The 19371-nt window shown below is 35.4% G+C and overlaps 1 protein-coding gene across 2 annotated transcripts in view; it reads left to right on the top strand.

Moving 5' to 3' along the window:
• The window catches only part of SGCZ (sarcoglycan zeta), a 217146-nt gene that overhangs the window by 193106 nt on the left and 4669 nt on the right, over positions 1–19371 (top strand). For both annotated transcript variants that reach the window (XM_062574644.1, XM_062574643.1), the window contains 2 exons: positions 1523–1595; positions 13748–13871. In XM_062574644.1, the coding sequence (XP_062430628.1) occupies positions 1523–1595; positions 13748–13871 (197 nt within the window). The remainder of the gene's footprint in view (positions 1–1522; positions 1596–13747; positions 13872–19371) is intronic.

Raw genomic sequence — 19371 nt, 5'->3', positions numbered from 1 at the left:
TATTTAAATACTGTATTATATTTAAATTATTGAAAAAATGTAAGTAAGTGATGCATCTCTTGTGTTGGCCGCTTTTTTCACAGGTATGTTTTTTATTTTACACAAAATACAGGGCTAAAAACACAAGAAAGCTGTCTGTCCTTGAAATATAGCAGTTAATCCCAGAATATGTAATAATCAACTATAGTTAGCTCAGACAGTTTCTTCAATCTTACTTTTAGTGATAGAAGGTAAATACATTACCTGTTTTAGATGTATCTTTATCATTCAGTTCTTTCTTCTTTACTATCAATTCCCCAGTGAAAAGTCTTTCCCACAATGGTTCTAGTTTCATTAGCACTTCCCCAGTATACGATCTTTAAGGACAGAAAATAAAAGTTTACAGGCACATGACTATTGTTCTGAAGAAGGTTAAAGTAAGTTTACACAAGTGGAAGACAAAAATAAATTATCGAACGATACAAAAGCAGTAAACAAAAATAGACATGAGTGTAGGGGTACAGAAAAAAAGAACACACAAGGTTTTAAATGACTAACAGTATAGGTAGGTTATTGTTATCTATTAAATATAAAACTGGTGATATAAATGGTTATGCATTCAGTCCTTGTGTCTAAGTTGAAAAATGCTGATTTTATAGTGCTCTTCACTGGGTGTCAGTTTCTTGAGTTTTTAATTATTTTGGCAAAAGAAGTGCTTGCTTTAATCAAATCTTTATTGTTATTTAGGGGGGTTTTCTTTAGTTTCCTTAAGAAATCTTTATTTTTAAAGAATAGTTGGGTAAATATTTGACTTTTGTTCAACTATCCGCCCTGAATATTTATCAGAACTCTAAATTTTTCACTGAAAATTAGTTTCAAAGAAAAAAAAAAGATCATTTAATTCAAAATGTAGTATTTCTGTATAAAATTTGGACCTGGTTGTAGAGATTAAGATTCAAAGGAGAATTGGTTCATTTTTAGGAAATAGTCACCCATTTTTCTTTGCCTTGGATTTTGAGCGCCTAAGAGAGATCTGATGGAAGGACATTCTAAAGCTGTCAGAGATTCAGGCTAGCAACTTCAGGTAGAAGATCAATATATCAAAACCTTTAAACGCTTGGTATCTCAATTTAGGTAATCATGCAAAAATAGTAGATGCCTCTAAAATAAGACCGTAGTTTTTGTCAACCATACCTATGTTGTTCTTTTCCTTATCTGTAAAATGGTCCATCTCCAAAGTGTTGAGGTGCGTACTGAGGCAAGTCAGTGTTGAAAAGTTTGAATCTATAAATGTTTTCATGTTTGCATGTGAAACTTCATCTACCCAAAAAGCAGATTCTGTGGTTTCAAGTGATGTCAGTCCAGATTATGACATAGTATTATTTTCTTTAATGCAAAAATAAGAAATCTGAAAAAACACTGATAAGTGTTAGTAAAGGATTCGATCAAATATTTTGTCCTAAAAATGTCAATTTGTAGTCATACATTTGAATGTGTTTTTTATTTTCAAATAATTGTACTGTATTTTATTTATGTATTTTAGGCACAGAAGGGGCAGTGTTTGGGCACTCTGTGGAGACACCCCATATCAGAGCAGAACCTTCCCAAGACCTCAAGTAGGTGTTATTCAAAGAGTTATTTTAAAATTAATTATTCCCAAAGATAATTAAGCCTTGGTTACAATTAAATATCTGATGGACTGGTGGATTCCAATTTACTGTAACTGGGCAGAAAAATAACTTCTATCACACAAAGTGTAAAATACATTAGCTTTTATAAATGACTTGCCTCCTGTAGCAGAAAAATCTGAGCCTTTGAGAGGTGTGCTTTCCCCACAGTTTGGAACCTTCAAACTTGTCTTTAAGATTGATTAAGTACAGTATGTGCATTAGCATCAGTCCCAGATTTTGTTTGCTTATGGGCTGTTATAGAATACATAAATCAACTTAAACAGTTCCAGATTTCTTCTTCAAGCAGTGTTTCAGGTTGTTGGGTTTTTTTTAATACTCCATCCACATCCTTCAAAAAATCGTTGTCAAATGAGGCTACATTTCTAAGCATAAGGTCATACAAATGTATGATGATTAACCAATAAGGAGGTCACAGAAATCACATACAGGAAGCTGCCCAGGCAGACAAACATGAGAACTGTATGAGGGGTGTAAAGAGTAAATGATTGTGTTTGATTATTTGCACTAAGCATTTTAACGTAGTATGATGATTTAGCATCTTCCAGGGATCCTACTTGTTACATTTTCATTTTAAAATCTCTATCTGCTGCCAAGACTCCTCTCAGTCCGTTGTTGAGGGTAGTTGTAAAGGCTGCTATTAGCGATGGCCACCAAGGTGATACAACAGGAATTAGAGTGGAAATACTACAAGCTTTTCTTGTCTGAAAGTCCAAAAATTTGAAAAAGAAGATAGAACTTGTCCCACTCAAAAGAATGTGGAGGTGACACGCAGATATGCTTTGCCTACTTCTTTCTGCTATTTAAATAGCGATATCATAATGCAAGCATATGGTAATAGAGATAATCCTGTGTCTTCAGGACTAATCTCACTAGCATTAAAATCACCGTATGCTTCTGTGTATGCAAATGAATGTGGCCTTTATTTGACACAATACTGGAACATGCAACTTGCATTTCATGGGCTTCAGCTCTTATTCATCCCCATGATGCTCATCATTGCTGCATATTTTCCAACTCCACTATTCTTTCAGCTCATTTTTCCAAGGTGGACTTCAATTAATGGGAATTCTACTGAATTTTCCATTCAGCTTTCTATCTTCTCATTAATAATGAACTCAACCCAAATTTGTTGAATAGATGAAACAAAAACCTACTTTGACAAATTAAATTTCACTCAAGCAGCATTAGCTTTTGTGCAAGTTATTTTATTCTAATGTATTCAGTCTATATTGCATCCCTCAAGCTCTTCCACATATGTGCTGCTAACTAGGATCCAGAGATACTCTCTTTTTTAAAAAAACTTTTAAGTCTTTTAAATCCCCTGTAAGTGATAACAACTACAACAGAGATTTCTTGTGTTTTGGCATGAGTCTTTAGAAGGTTTTCTGCAGACCCCCTTTAACCTTGAACTTTTAAAGAAATAGCTGGTTTTGTGTGGTGTTTTCTAACAGTAAAATGCAGGTGGATACTCAGGTAGGCCCTTTGAAAGTCCTAGTTATCACATGCCTTTTTTTAATCTTATTTTGAATGGTAAAAAAAAAGAAATGTCTGATTAAAATTCAAGTCATTATTTTCCCATAAAATGTCTGTTTTACTAAGTTTTGAGAATGTTTTTTGAAAGCAGTGATTTACCATTAAAATATGCCCAGTAAAAAACATCACAAGCTCTTATGTGACCTTTCCCCGTGGTCTCTATCCTCAAAACGAAAGAATGCCAGAGCCCAATTTTAGCCTCAGGGCCAACTGATACAGCATAATGATGCCTATATTTTAAAGTCTTTTTAGTCTCTAAAACAGGATAGTTGCAACTTATTTGCTAGATGGGAATAGTCCTTGACTCATGTTAACCTCCTTATTCTGCCTGCAAATTGTTTGGGAGACATAACTGACTCTCAGTTGACTCTCAGGTGTGCCAGGGACAATTTAATGGCATCAGTGGTTGAGCTGCAGTGCTCTGCCCTGGGCCCTAGCCCTGTTTAATGCTTTAGTGTAAAGTTAGAACATTTTAGTCTAGACTTAGCCAAAGAGTCCTGTCAGTCCTAACATTGTGTAGAATTTTACTCCCTAGTGCAGTGTCCTTGGATCAGGGGACATTTGAAATTAATGGTGACATGGGACAGTGAAGAGCATGAAACTCTTCAGTGAAGAGGTGAAACTCCAAAACAACTGTAATTGAAATGTATTTTTTTCCAGTGGTCACAGATGATTCTGCAGTTTGATAGCAAGTTGCAATGCATAAATTCAAATCTATTTTGACTTCTTTTTCTATATCCAGAATTTGAGGTCTTCAGACATATGACTTTCTGTAATATTTGCTATTAAAAATGTCCTGTGCAAAAATCAAATTTAGTCAAGATTTGAAAGGACAGCATAATTTTCCTTCTTATGTGGCCAGCCATTTTGGTGGTAAGTTTTTCCTGTCTTACGTTTTGAAATAATAGCTAGCAAGCTTTGGCTTTTAGAAAATGTTTTTCTACAATCCTTTGTGAAAGCTGGTAAGCCCTTTTGTGTCAAATCATGAAAACTAATTGAATCTGACTTTCATTAGCTGGGATAAGCAGAATAAAAGAATCATGCCTAAGAATCAGGAAAATTAATTATGACTTAATAATTTAATCTTCATATTTCTCTCACTGCCTTTTCTCACAAGAATGCAGTTAGGAAAACTAAACTGCCAATACGACAGGTCCCCAAATATTGCTTTTCGGCTAACACTACATTAAAACACGGTGTACTAATAGGTAATATCTATGCACAAGAGGGCAGACAGTTGTTAAATGTTGATTGCTTTACCCTGAACAACCTCTTTAACAGGGGGGTGAATTACTTTGTTGTTGTTCTCTGGGGAGTACTGGAAGATCAAATTTAATAGTTTTTTTTTCCCGTTCCATGTCAAGCTTAGCGTACTATTGACTATGAGCTAATCCTGAAGACTAATGCTGAGCATAATGAAATGGGAACCGATAAGGCAGTAAGGAATCACCCAAGCTAGTAGGATTTTAACTTGGGTAAGAATTAAAACCACACAGCTCTTGCACAAAGGGTTTGTCTCACTCAGAATTGCGTGGTGGGTTGTTTGTGAGAGCCATCCTCTGAGCATTGCTGGGTAGTTTACTAAAATGGCAAAGCATTTGTTCTATAAAAACCTGAAGCCGGAGAAGATATCAGAAAGGATTTTTCATATTAAATTGACAGACATGAGAGCAGACTGAGAGTAACAAACGCACTGGGCCTCTGTCCAGTGATTTTACCTAGAAATGAAATAATAATAAAGTTCATGAAGAAGGTAAAGTTTCAGTAGAGTAGGACAGCCCAGCTTCCCATGGCATTTTTAAAGATTTAAAGTTACTTTTCCAGTATTTTTTTTAATAAAGTGGAAATAATGACTATTTATGTTTGTTGTTTAAATCGTAATTCAAACATTTGTGCATATGTGTTGACAGAAATCTGTTTAGTCTTATTCCTAGCCATGAAAATGTATTTCTTTTTTTTCACGTGTGAAAATTCATGTGGTTAACTCAGGTTGCTGGACAATCTCTACCCCTATCTGTGAATGAATTAAGTATGAAAGTAAGGTCCAAGAGCCAAAATAATAAAGCCATCATACTGGAAAACAGATACTATAGGATAGATGGTGGCAAGAATAGCACTAGTAGTGAAACAGATGAAAAAAGAGCTAAAAGAGTTATCCAGTATGTTAGGCTTTTTTAATGACATTATTTAGAAAGATTCATTAAAGACTATAATTATGAAAGGCTTGAAGATAAATAAAAGTTGGTATAGAAGGTGGGTAGATTGTGACACTCCAAAGTTTTCTTTTGATAAGATACCTGGTCTTCCATTTTCATGCAGTTCCAGCTTAGGACTAGAAGCAGAAATACTTCTTTTACCAAAGTTTTTCATTTTCAGGCATATTCCAGATAAAAGAGTTTGCCTAATTTTTAAATGAAAACTGAACAATGGTCATCAATACCAAGAGGCTGATCCCAGAACTCATTTCTGAAATGGTTTGATTACATTTATTCATTGTACCGTTGTACCTGCAAACTCCTTTTTGCTGTAATTTCTCTAGTTAATCATACAGCTTGATATACCACTCCTTATAGTCCATAAAATGTGTAGTATACACCATTTTAGGCTAAGTAGTGCAGCTGCAACAGTCATAAGATTTTCATTTCCTGACTTTCTTATGATTTGAAGTGAATAAGCTTATTGTTCTAGTAATAAAAAGTTGCTTCTTTTTTTATTTGAGCCGCATTTACTATCCTTAATCTTTCTTAGTATGGTGGACAGTTTGGATTCTTGTCGCAGAGCTGTGCTGGAACCAGAGAAAAAATCAGAAGCTGTGTATAGGCTCTGTGTAAGATGAGGGAGGTCCTGAGAATGAGAGATTTTGTGGATAGTTATAGTGGGTATAGGACACTACTTTATAAAAATGTTGGTTCAGCTGCTCACCAGACTTCTATTGCCTGTACCCATAATTATTTAGAGAACTCAAAAGGCAGCCTAAGCAGTAGAGAACAATAAATGATTTTATATTTCTTATGCCACAAGTTTCGTGCTTGCATTGGTTTTATCTGAGGATACAATTCACTGCCAAAAAGAAAGGAAAAGCTATTTGGCTTCTTCATAATGTAAAATACCCACTATATATTGTATTGCAGAAGGTAAAAAATCTCTCTGCTTCTTTATGAAGTGGTGTCTGCCCTAAAAAAAAAAACTGAAAGAGATCTCAACAAACATTTTTTGATTCTTTTTTTAAAACAAAGTTTAGATAGAGGCCAAGTACAGCCCACCTGAGTGTGTGTATTCCCACTCTGCACTTAATCCGCAGAGGTGGAAACAAACTCTACTAAAGAATTTCAGCAGAATAATTTTCCACAAGAGGATGCATTTTTGTCTGAATGCACCACAAAACAATAAACCAATTTATCTCAACTAAAATACACCTATTTTTATCAGCTTAAGGCCCTTTGGGGAAACAATATTGAAGATAACATTAGAGAATTACGGGCAGGCTGGATTCCTGCTTGCTAATCACACACACTAACGGAGTTCAAAACTTTTCAAAAAGTTCAAAAGTTTTCTGTCAGCCAGTTCTCATGTGTTTCCAGTTGTTCAAAGAGCTCTGTTCGGCTCTTGAACCTCTCCCAGGCACTGTGTGTTCAAATCTTACTCTTGACAGCCACTTGAGACTTATCTGCAGGCATGATGCTACAATCTGTTTCTGACAAGATAGGTTTCTATTTTAAGAAAATATGTGCTGAAAGACAACTCAGGTGCTGGAACTGTTTCTAGAAAGAAAATAGACTTCATGTAAGAACGATTAGAAGGAGGGGCAGCAGAGGGGCAGGGCATGTGCAGAAGGGGGTTTGGGTAAGAACGAAAGGAAGGAAGATTAGGGGAGGGGGAATAGATGGGGTGGAGTGGAGGTAGCTCTAAGACGTCAGGGCTATGGCTGTTCCCCAGGAGCACTCCTTTCCGCTTTCTTAAGGGACTGTCTTAGATTGTCTCAGACGCAGGTCTGGGCCCTACGGCCGGAAAGATCAGACTTTGAGGCGCGTTGTGGAAACAGGAAGTTGGATGGTCACGTTCTAAACCTTATGTTTCTGCTTATTTTCCTGATTTTCAAAGGTCTGACTTTGGGTGAACTTTACATTCTAGAATCCATGAAATTTTACCACCAGAGATTCCAGTTATTTATGAGGTTTTGGTGGTTTGGTTTGATTTTTTTTTTTTTTTTTTTTTTTTTTTTTTTGGTGGGGAGAGAGAGGGAGGAGACAGTATAGTGTTTCTTACCTAAATTCCTTAAGACTTTAAAAATATTTGCCCGCTTTTCTGGCTATTTCAAATCTTCCTTACAAATTAATTGTTTCCAGTCTTTTTTTTTACATATATATATATATATATATATTTATATATTTATATTATTTGTGATTTTGGTAGTTTCCCAGTCTTCAGCTTTTCTGACTGTGCCCTAAGCCACTCTGCGAAACAGGAGTGCATATACACTGGTTCTCTTTAACTTTCCTCACACCACCTGCCTTCTCTGTCAGGTGCTTTCTTCAAACATTCGCTCTCTTTGGCACTTCTCACCTTTCCGTGATGCTTCTTCACTTTTTCTAGTCCTTTAATAACATAGTTAAAAAACGAATTTTATTTTTTTCTTTTCGCCTCAGTAACTAATATTTTTATATTCTCAGAAGGGATGCTTTATTTTCTGCTTTGGGGAAATTGTTTCCTGATTTATCAACTATGTCCAATATATTAAAACATTTGTTTTGGTTGTTGCTATGATAATGCAGATCAACTGAGCTGAAACCAGTGGCACATACAGGGCAATGAGAACTCAGATTTGAGCCCAGCGAGGTGATTTTGAGGTTAATTAGAATTTCAGGAGTTATAATAAGGTTATGTTGACATATGCCATAATCAGTGACATGCAGAGCATGGACATAACATCAAATGCTGCGCTGAATGCCTTACTACTCTTCTGACTTGAGTCAAGAAAGTTTCCTCTTTATTTAAGTGCATGAGTTACGAACTGGATATCGGAAAAGAAAAGTGATGTTAGTATTTATTGTTTTCAGGCCATTCCCTATGCCATTTACTTAACTTCCCCTTATTTAAGACTCTTTTGGTGAAGTCACAAAATACAGATAACCAAATTCTGCCCTTAAAGTTTAGGCTCCTGCTGATATCAAAGGGAGCCTGAACATGAACATCTGAGACTTTTCCCTCTTGATAAAAGTGTATCTGATGATCGGTGAACAAAATTAAGGCTCCACACAGCTGTCACATTTTCCCTTGCATGCCAATTAAAGTGTTGATTTCATCCTGAAAGTATTACAAACATTTGATTAAAAACACAAGAATACAACAAGTTTCAGGAAAAATAACTCTTTTAGTAATGAAGCACACGCGTATGACAGAGAGTGTAAATGTATCAAGAGCAAAATTTTAGTCATTTATTTGTATGTAAAAAATTTAATACTGTAAAAAATTTAAAGCTGTAAGTAGTATGAATAATGAGACTGAAATGATTGAATAATAGTTTTATTTTCATAGTATTCCCACTGTGATGTCAAATGCAGCTAAACAATGATCTTCTGATTGAACAGTGATTCTTTAAAAGAAATCCAATACTTAAAAAAGGATATGTCACATTGTATTACGTTAGTTTCTTTGAAATTTTTCAAGAAAATAGGAATCCTCTGTAGTCAGCTTTTCAGATTCCTAGAACTCTGAAGCATCTGTTGTTCTAGGGCATGAAGATGTTCTCCGTGCAATGGAGTTGCAAAACCTAAAATAGGACTTCCAGGTTCTTTGTCCCTGTGACCATAAAAGCTATCAGTATTTTTTTCTGGGCACTCTTGGAGTTTGCAGGCTGACTTGTAGGAAGCTGGAGAGAGTGGAAAGCTTACCTTTATCCAGCCCCCTCGGTGTTCAGTGGCATCTTGGCTCTGTGGAGGACTCTCTTGGCTTTGCAGATTCATTGAGTTTAGAGGCAGCCAGTTGTTCTTCTGAAACTAATAGAATAATAGGAATGAAATACGATATTTAAAATTGTTTGAGTTCCCTGGAACACAATATTTTCAAAATTATTTTGTAAGAAAAATCTTTATTCTAACTGGGCATAAAATAGTTGGAGGAAGAAGGCCCTAAGTTCTATGGAGCTTGGGGGTAAGGGGTGCTTTTTTACAAGAAAGGTGGGAAGAGGGATAGAGTGTCGTGGAAAGTTCCCTTGCCTTCCATCCACCACAACTCTACACTTACAGGCACCAAGCTTGAGTTTACAACTATTTCAATCTGTAGAAATCTATAAAAGGGATATCAGGTAAATTGTGTGGGGATTTTTCCTTGTTTTTATATTTGAAAAAAAAAAAAAGTAGAATTTTTATGCTAACTGAAAAAACATTCAGGCTATGATGGCAAGATCATCATGTATAAAAACTAAATACCTAGAAGTATGTCCTGACGCTCAGGTGTCAAGATGCAGGTGACAAGGAAATGGCTATTTGTTTGTGCATTCTCTAGCGGGCAGCATATTTTTTTAAATCTCCCTTTTGAATACAAATCACATGTTGCTAGAGGTAAAAAGACTGTAATAGTCTGGAAAGATCAAGTTATCCAGGTGTCATATTGGTCATTCTACTAAGTAGTATGGGCTGAATCCACTGCCTAAAAAGACATGAAACAAACAGAAGATTCTCCTGTACAAATGTGAATAATTTATTTCCTTCTATTTTAGGAAATATCTTCTCGTAGAACAAAACTAACACAGATAAATTATAACCCAAATGAGTATGAGGGATATATAAGAAGTAAATCCAAAATATTTCTTAAAACCCAAAATGAAAGCTTTGGTTTCATTTTTAAAAATTACTTTTCTCTCATTCAATCTAGGTCAGCTTGTAAATAGAAAATGCCATTTTGAAATGGAAAATACATGTTTCTACTTTTCTGATGAGAAATATCTTAATAGTTTCAAAGCAAAATATTCAAAGCATTTTGAAAAATTTCCTTTGTTAGCAATAATTCTTAATTAATTCAACTCAAATTCATATAACATCAATCCTCTGAATTTCATGTTTTTTGACAAATTAACCATTAATAATTAAAAAAAAGAAGAGAATTAACCATTAATAATTAAAAAAAAAAAAAAAAAAAAAAAAAAAAGCCCTTCTCTGTGCTGGATAGATCTTCTGTCTGCATCATATACGGAAAGTTGATGAATTATATTGCTTTAAAAACCCTTGTTTTAAAAGCCTCTTTATCTTTCCCATGGGGTGGTTATTTCAGGCTAATTATAGTAGTAGTTGCCTTCTCCATCATGGGTCTTTGTTGTTTGCAGAAGAATTATATTATGTGAATAAGATTCACTCAAAGAAGTAAATACTGCTATGACAGGCTGCCAGTAAATCTGAAACGAAAGCAAATTCTTGGTATGCTATTCTAATAAAGCACTTTTATTTGGAGCAATGAATATTACAATATGGAGTATTACAATAAGTTTATAGCAGAGATTAATGCTTTCAAAATATGACTAAGGAAAAAATTATAAAGCAAGCTATATATCAGGAATAATTTATCTCGAAACACTGAGGAAATAATCTCTCTGTGTATATAGGATTTTGTATTTCCAGTAGTCTGCTGCAGATTGCACAGCTGCAAAGTTACTTGTCAGATGTAGTTCATCAGAAGCATAAGAAAAAGACAAATATATTAATAATTGTGAAACTGATATAGGCATGCCCCTTTACTAATAGATGACTCATGTTTTAAAACTATTTTCAGATCATCAACCACTCGTTGACATTTCTAATATGTTATTTGTATAATTTCAGAAAACTGCTAAAAATAGCTATTTGCTGACTGAAAATGCTGAATTTCTTCTCCAAAGTGTAGAGATATCTGATATTAACAACATCTCAATTTCAGAAATTAATTGATCAAGCATCTCCATTTTAAATAAACTGGCAGTCATTTAAGATAATAAAGTTCATGAAAAAACAATGATGGAACTGGAGAAATGTTACAAAATGAAGTTGCAAAAACAGAAATTTTGCAGCTTTTCTAATGCTATCAATTCAATGTAATAAATGTAACTGAGGGCACTTTTGTCTTCATGATTAAGAAGTTGCAGCTGAAACCAGTGGAAAATGCAAATATTCTGGTAAATTAATTTATAAATCACAAAAACATGTAGCAGAAAAATATGGAATAGAAGTATCCCAGTAATTTAACATTCATACAGTTCAGTTGCCTTTGAAATTCGTGGTAAAACCTAATTAAGGCAACAGAGTGCTTTAGAAAACCTAATGTCTAAACTTTATATAACTGATAGAACAGTAGCTAAATATCTGGTATTTTTATATGACTTCTTTTTTTTTTCATCAGAGTGCTAGAGTACTCTAGTGTTACTGAAATAGGATTTTTGCAGGTCTAACCTGTGTTTGTTGATTAGATTGCAGGAGTCAGACCTTAATTCCCATGGCAGTTATGTGCTCGCCTTCCCACTACATACACATTTCTAACATAGTTCAGACTCATGCTTAAAAAAGTGATATGCCACAGTAAAGGTGTTTGTTGCCTGATACATAATTTCTATATAATGGAATGTTTCATGATTTTTCACAAAATCTTCTATTGACTTCTCCGTATGCAGTGTGTGGAAAATATGAAAGAAAATGGCCTAGCCCGTGCAAAAGCAAAAATTTTTCTCCTGCTTCTATGCCTAGTAATCTAATTATCAAAAATCATGAATGAAAGCATCTGGTAAAGAAATCTCTGGTAATATCTTTTTAAAAAAAAATCAGATAAGAACTTTTGATTTTTACTTCCATTTATTTGTTCCTGTCCCTTTTTAGCCACTATACATGTGATAATCTGATAGTTCTGCTATTTTATTTTGTCATAAAGCAGAATGAATCAACATACAGAATGTTAAATGTGTCTTTAATACTTAATAATATTTTATTTAATAATATTTAGTAATAAATATTGTATATTAGTACATAATATAACAATTAGATGATAATAATAATAAATATTTTATTTAATAATTATTTACTTTCTTTAATAATCACTACATGCACATTTTGCATTTGGCATTTTTTGTAGGCTCCTACAAATAATGGACATGTTTTTTAACAGTCTGGTTTTGTGCTGCTTTTCTTTTTCCCTCCTCATTGAGTGTCAATGACCATGTAACAATCAGAAATATTTCATGGACACTACCTTAGTGACTTGCTTTCCATGCAAATGTGGTATTCTGATTTCAAACTGATAAGATATCACTATTCTGAGAAAAATTCAATAGCTGAAGTACACTGAAATTCTGTTGTTCCATTGATTTATTGATCTTTCATTTGGCTTTTCTCTAGCAAATACTTTGTCAAACTATTTGTTCCTTTATATGTCTAATAGTTCATTATAGTTTTGGATGGATGTAACCCTAACAATCAAAATATAATTTGTTAAAGAGGGAAATATACTGTTTTTTCCCAGCAATTCATTCTAGCCATCGAGCTGTCATTAATGTATTTCCTCTTACAGACAGCCTTTGTTCAAGTAAAGTGAAACTGTTCTGTCTTTGTATTACTGAGGAAATGAGATATAAACAGATTAAGAGATTTGTCTCACTCTTAACAGGACTGTGCAATAAGTCTATGGCTGAACCCAGCTAGAATCCAAATTTTTGGCTTCCAGCTCAGTAGTTTTCATCTTATCATCTTTGCTATTCAGTGTGTCAGCACCACGTCCACAAAATCCTTGCACTGGTACTTCCATTTCAAGAGAAATCTGTAGCACACTGATAGGTAGTAGAAAGTATCACAGTTCTGCATTACAGTTGATCAAGAATCATGACCACAGAGTACAGAGAAAAGGGGAAAGAATAACGATAGTTGCACGAAGGAGAGAGAGTGAGAATGTTACTGTTGTAACAGGGTTAGAGAGGATAATGTGTATTTTGCCAAAGAGGAAAATGACATGCAAAAGCCAAAACAATAGACACAAGCATTTTTCTTTTCCCCTCTTCTTTCCACATAACACTGCTATATCTCCCTAGAGCATAAATAATCCTGCAAAGGCAAAGTCATTCTAAGTCACTCAGTTTTAAAACTCATTGATTATTTAAAACTTTTAAGAAGTGTTTTGCTTTGTTTTTATTTAAATGAATATTTGTCATTAGTCACTAAACATACTTTAGTTATTAACCTGGCATTACAGTAGCACTCACAGATATATGTGGAATCTTAAGTATCAATATTTCTGTATTAGTAAAGTCAAGCAAACCAGGTACCATATTCAGGAAAGAACCACTAAGCAAACAAGCTTATATCAGTATATGTTTGAATGCTATCTTAAACAGGAGCAGATTTAAACACATACAGAAGTTTTTTTTCTTTTCTTGGCCATAGAGAATACCAAAAGAATCACACATTTAACAATTCATTTTTACTTTATCTTTAAAATAAATTTGTGTCTATATATTGTGGTTTTTAGAGCTGAGTGAGTTTTTGGTGATATGGATCAGTACATTTTTTTTCTCAGAGGATGTTTTTGTCTTTCAGACTTGAATCTCCTACTAGATCTTTGGTGATGGAAGCACCCAGGGGAGTGCAAGTCAATGCAGCTGCAGGAGACTTAAAGGCTACCTGTAGGAAAGAACTGCACTTACAATCCACAGAAGGGGAGGTAAGTTCAGCTGGTAGAGAAATGGGAATGTTCTACAGTTCTGCCCAGTAAAATGTAAACAATGCTAGGATATTTTTCTAGAGAGAGAGATAAACACCATGAGAAATGTTCTGCATTTTCCTACATTAAAATTATTCTTGTTTAACTTGCTCAATCATTATTTTTTATTTCCTTTCTGCAAATATTTGAATCACTCAATTTTATTCACACTGAAAAATATTTGTTAAAAATATATTTAAATAGAAAAAGATAAGGATGACTTTTAATATAACAGTCAAGGAAAACATTACCTTCAGCATATCCATGGGACAAGGACAGCTGCGTGATATTGGTAAGAAGTTAATTGCATTTAATAATAGTCAGGGGTTTGTGTACAACACAATTACTTTGGATGAATCTGACAAAATAAGAGAGAACATGCTAGGTTACTTACACTTCTAGGTTACAAGCACTTCTGGAAAACTGGTTGTTTAACGTAAATGTCTAATTGAGAATAGAACTCTAGAAAATTTCTGACCTTTGTTTTTTTATTTTCTATCAAGTATTCCTAAATGTTTTACAAACTACCACTACAAACAAAACCAGCATTCACATCTACGATGGATAATGTCCTCCAGGGCAGATGCTCTGCATCACAGTGTAGACGGGAACATTTTTGGCGGTTATGCTGAATCAAAGGCCTATTTCAATAAAAGTTTTCCATAGCTCCAGATGTCTGTCCTGCATATTCAAAGCACAATATTTTCCTAATTCACAGCCTCAGATACTTACTTTTACCACATGTCCTGGTTTATTTCTGAGTTTCTCCAAATAACGGCTCGTATCACAGTCCCTCGTTTTACTTAGCACCTCTCTAAAGCTGAAGCCTTTGTTGCTGGTTCCTAATGTGGTCAAGATAGCAATAAAAACAATCTGTCTGTCTTTTAATAGCACATGTCATTCTCACTCACCCTCTGTACTTTCCGTGGGCAGTTTTATTGCAGGACCCCAGACCCTTTCTGCTTTCCCTGGCCAAATCTAGTATGTTTCCCTTATTCATTAACATTAAATTTTCCCCTGCAACATACTTCTTTGTTCTTTCCATGGAAAGAACATTATCCATGATGATATTGTCCATGGAAAAAAAAATATTCAAGTGAATTTAAAAAAGGAAATAGAAAGGCTGTTACCTTTCCTCAATTCCCCGTGATCTCTGAAGCAATGGTTATATCTATAATGTCTTGTTTTAGTACCGTGCATCTTTGTGGTACTTTGAACCATGGGTTCAGCAGACATTTCTGCATTAATCAACATTGTGAGTTTATTTCATGAATTCTATTTTCCTTAAGTATTTACTTCAACTGGACATCCACAACATTACTGATAGTGCAAAGTCATGATGTCCACATTACCCAACTAATGGACTAATTAAAGCCAAGTGTAAGGACCCAGAGTAAACTTCTGATGGACTGAAACTGATTTCTAAAAGACAAACATCTATATAAAAGAAATATTAATTGGTGCCCTTGTTTGGAGCCCAGTGGACACACCAAATGTTGATAGAAAGTGTGGAGAAAATGTGTAAAGGGTTTATCATAATATGTTTTTAGAAAAACACATTCTAAAACAAAACAAAGTACATATGTCAAAAGTAATCTCCTTTTTAGCCTGAAGGTATATGCTTTATCAGTCAGGCTTTTTATGTAACTAAAATAATATTGGCTGAGTGTATTGGATCTCTGAATGAAGCATTTTTGTGATATTTTATACCAAAAAAATACATTTTTGTATTATTCTTATATTGATTAACTAAATTTAACATTTTAATGTTTGTAAGCTTGTTCAATAAATCATCAAAGACAGATGAATTAATATTTTCCTTCTATAGCACAATTATTGTGCTATTATGCCCGGAAACAGTTATGTGGCATCTGGAATCAATCAGTTATAACCATGTAGCAGAACATTATGAATTTACTGTGGATTAATCTATGAAAGATATATTTCCCTTTTAAGAAAGAACAACTACAGAATGTATTTTTTGAAGAACAAATGTGTTTACGAAATACTTTTCCTCTAGCTTTATTCCTCATGCAGTATAATCTTTAGCCTTCCACATCACAAACTGAAAGCCTCTGCAAGCATTCTGAATTCTGCTGTTTGATACTTTTTTATTTATTGCAGTATTATAATAATCCTTTTAGCCATATTACACATTATAATGCATGATTCCAGACTGAATACTGGGGGCTGTAATTTAGACTCAGGTCTGCTGCCCTTTTATGAAGCGCTTGAGCTGCACCCTTGTGAGTCGAGGCATCAGCAGAATCCTTTGATTCAATTATAGCTTGGCATTTAATTGTGAACTATGTATTATTCTATAAATAAACCATAACCAATGGTTTAAAGCTGCCGTCATTTACAAGCAAAACGAAATGTGAAGCTCCAGGCTCTAGCCGATTCTGCTGGTTTACATAAGAAGAAAAAGAACCTTCCTTGTCTGGAAATTCAGCACGATGGCTGCTGGTTGACTGCTGCTTCTTCCTCATATAAACACAATGCAAAAGTACAGATCATGTTTGAATTTTGTAGATACTAGATATTGCTACATCCACAAATACACAATAATAAGTAGAACTGAATGCAAAATATATTATCGTATAATGATAACAACCTTAAAGGATTATTTGGTGATGTCAACTCACTGCTCCAAAATATAATTTTAATGGTTTTGACAATATATCACCCTTTGAAGGAGAAGAGTGCTTCCTGAGCCTCAGCTCTCACGCGAGTTCTTTCTCATCCAGCTGCCATTTATTTCTGCAATCAATTGCTATGCAAGCCAGGCTCTGTACTTGAGCTGCATCCCACCGACTAGCAAAGGCCAATAAAGAAAAGGAAAAAGACACACTGAGGCATCTCGTTGTTGCAGACATACTCATACTGGTCACCTTGCCTGTGACCTCTTTCCTATCTATTTGCTTATCCGCTTGTTGTTCCTTGTCAGATTGCACTCCTGAATTGCATGGTTTGTGAACGGGGCTTGGTTGTGTCTAGCATAATGAGGCTGATCCCTTGGTGCAACTTACAGCTGTCACATTAGAAATCAGCAATACTCTCTGAAGGGAAAAGTTTACTCACAATCAATGTAACAGACAAGAGGTCAAGCTTATATTGTGACATTACCATTTTCATGCAACTCAGTTTATTTTGATGAAGTACATGCCATGATGATTTTGTAGAGACAAATGCAGTAGTGCTAACATTTGATATATTGTCCTATCTAGGTCTCCCACTAGGTTCGAAAGATGTATTTAACATTGAACTAAATAATTAATAAAACTGGAGTAGTCTTCACTTATAAGCCCCAAACACCATTTTGAAATTCTGGTTTTGGTGCTTTCTGTACTTGTTGTTCTCTTCTGAAACGGAAGAAAGGAATTTTCAGCAAGAGAACTGGCTGAAAGGCAGAGCTCAGAGGGTCGTCATCAGTGGGGTGGAGTCTAGTTGGAGGCCTGTGGCTAGCGGCATCCCCCAGGGCTCAGTACTGGGTCCCATCCTGTTCAACTTCAGTGACGTGGATGAGGGGACAGAGTGCCTCCTCAGCAAGTTTGCTGATGATACCAAGCTGGGAGGAGTGGCTGACACACCTGAGGGCTGTGCTGCCATTCAGAGAGACCTGGACAGGCTGGAGAGCTGAGTGGAGAGGAACCTCCTGAGGTTCAACAAGGGCAAGTGCAGGGTCCTGCACCTAGGGAGAAATAAGTCTAGGCACCAGTACAAGCTGGGGGCTGACCTTCTGGAAAGCAGCTCTGCAGAGAAGGACCTGGGAGTGCTGGTGGATGACAAGCTGACCATGAGCCAGCAATGTGCCCTTGTGGCCAGGAAGGCCAATGGTCTCCTGGGGTGCATTGGGAAGAGTGTTGCCAGCAGGTCGAGGGAGGTGATCCTGCCCCTCTACTCAGCCCTGGGGAGGCCTCATCTCGAGTCCTGTGTCCAGTTCTGGGATCCCCAGGACAAGAGAGACATGGAGCTACTGGAGGGAGTCCAGCATAGGGCTATGAAGATGATCAGAGGGCTGGAGCACCTGCCCAAGGAAGAACAGCTGCGAGAGCTGGGCCTCTTCAGCCTGGGGAAGAGAAGACTGAGGGGGGATCTTATCAATGGGGATAAGTACCTGAAGGGAGGGTGTCAAGGGGATGGGGACAAACTCTTTCCAGTTGTCTGATGTGACAGGACAAGAGGCAATGGGCAAAAATTGAAGCACTGACCGTGAGGGGGAATTTCTTCCCTGTGAGAGTGATGGAGCACTGGACCAGGTTGTCCAGAGAGGTTGTGGAGTCTCCTTCTCTGGAGATTTTCAAGGCCTGCCTGGATGCCACCCTGTCTACCATGCTCTAAGTGACCCTGCTGAGCAGGGAGGTTGGACTAGATGATCTCCAGAGGTCCCTTCCAACCTTACTGATTGTATGATTCTATGAATTTTAAATTATCTAACTATACTGGAATGGAACTAGCATGTTCTCCATGCCATTTGCCACAGCTACAAAGGAATGGCTGGCCAACGACAACAGCATTTCCTAGATGAGTTCAGTTCAACCAAGGTATGCTGGTCTGAGATTAAGTGTTTGCAGAAACAGATTTAACAGATTTATGATATAAATGAACTGAGTTCTATAAAAAATGAGCTATGACAGACCTTAGAACTAAGGATCCACCATGTATGCACCAAAAATGTCTAACAACTGTATGCCGTATTTTGCTTTCAAAACAATGTTTTGAATATTAACCAGTTAAATTGTCACTCCTATCAGGGAGAAGTAATCTGTATGATTTGCAGAAGTGAAGGAATATTTTTCTACTTTTTTTTAAAACAATTAATTCTTATGAAAGTGCAGGTTTCAGAATTTCTATTAAGAAATACTGATGGAGAATTAATACTATTAAAACGCCATGTCATTTTTAAAAACTTTTCAGTTTAAAACAGGTTTTCATTTTTAAGTTAATTTATAATAGAAAACACTTATATTGAAGTCCCTAATAAAAATAAGATATTCCAAAACTACAAAATCAAAATATTTTAACGGATAAGACCACTCTTTGAATTGTTTGTTCATAGGCAAATTTTGAAGGCCATAAGCCATTTTATTAGAAAGAGAAGAAGTGACAATGAATAATTTATTTCATAAGTGAATGATTTTTCCATGAATATCACATTTTAATCTAGTTCTGATTTGAATGGTAATTAATTAATATGGTTTTGTACTCAGTAGACTGAGCATAAATATTCCCAATGCATGCCTTTTTTTTTTTTTTTTTTTTTTTTTTCCCGGTTGGGCACGTAAATCACAGAAAAGTCGCAACTGCCCTCTGATTGAATGAGTTTGCAGTACAAGCAACTAAGGAATGGAATTTAAAATTTCATTCTGAGAATTCTTGTGTATGAGATTACTATTGGTGTTTCATAAACATTAGAACTTGTAAACACTGCTCAACATTCACAGCAACCCCACCGATCAGC

This window comes from Rhea pennata, chromosome 4 (assembly GCF_028389875.1).
Source record: "Rhea pennata isolate bPtePen1 chromosome 4, bPtePen1.pri, whole genome shotgun sequence".
In the NCBI taxonomy this organism is placed as follows: Eukaryota; Metazoa; Chordata; class Aves; order Rheiformes; family Rheidae; genus Rhea; species Rhea pennata.
The sequence above is the reverse complement of the archived record's forward strand: the minus strand, read 5'-3'. Positions and strand labels throughout refer to the sequence as shown.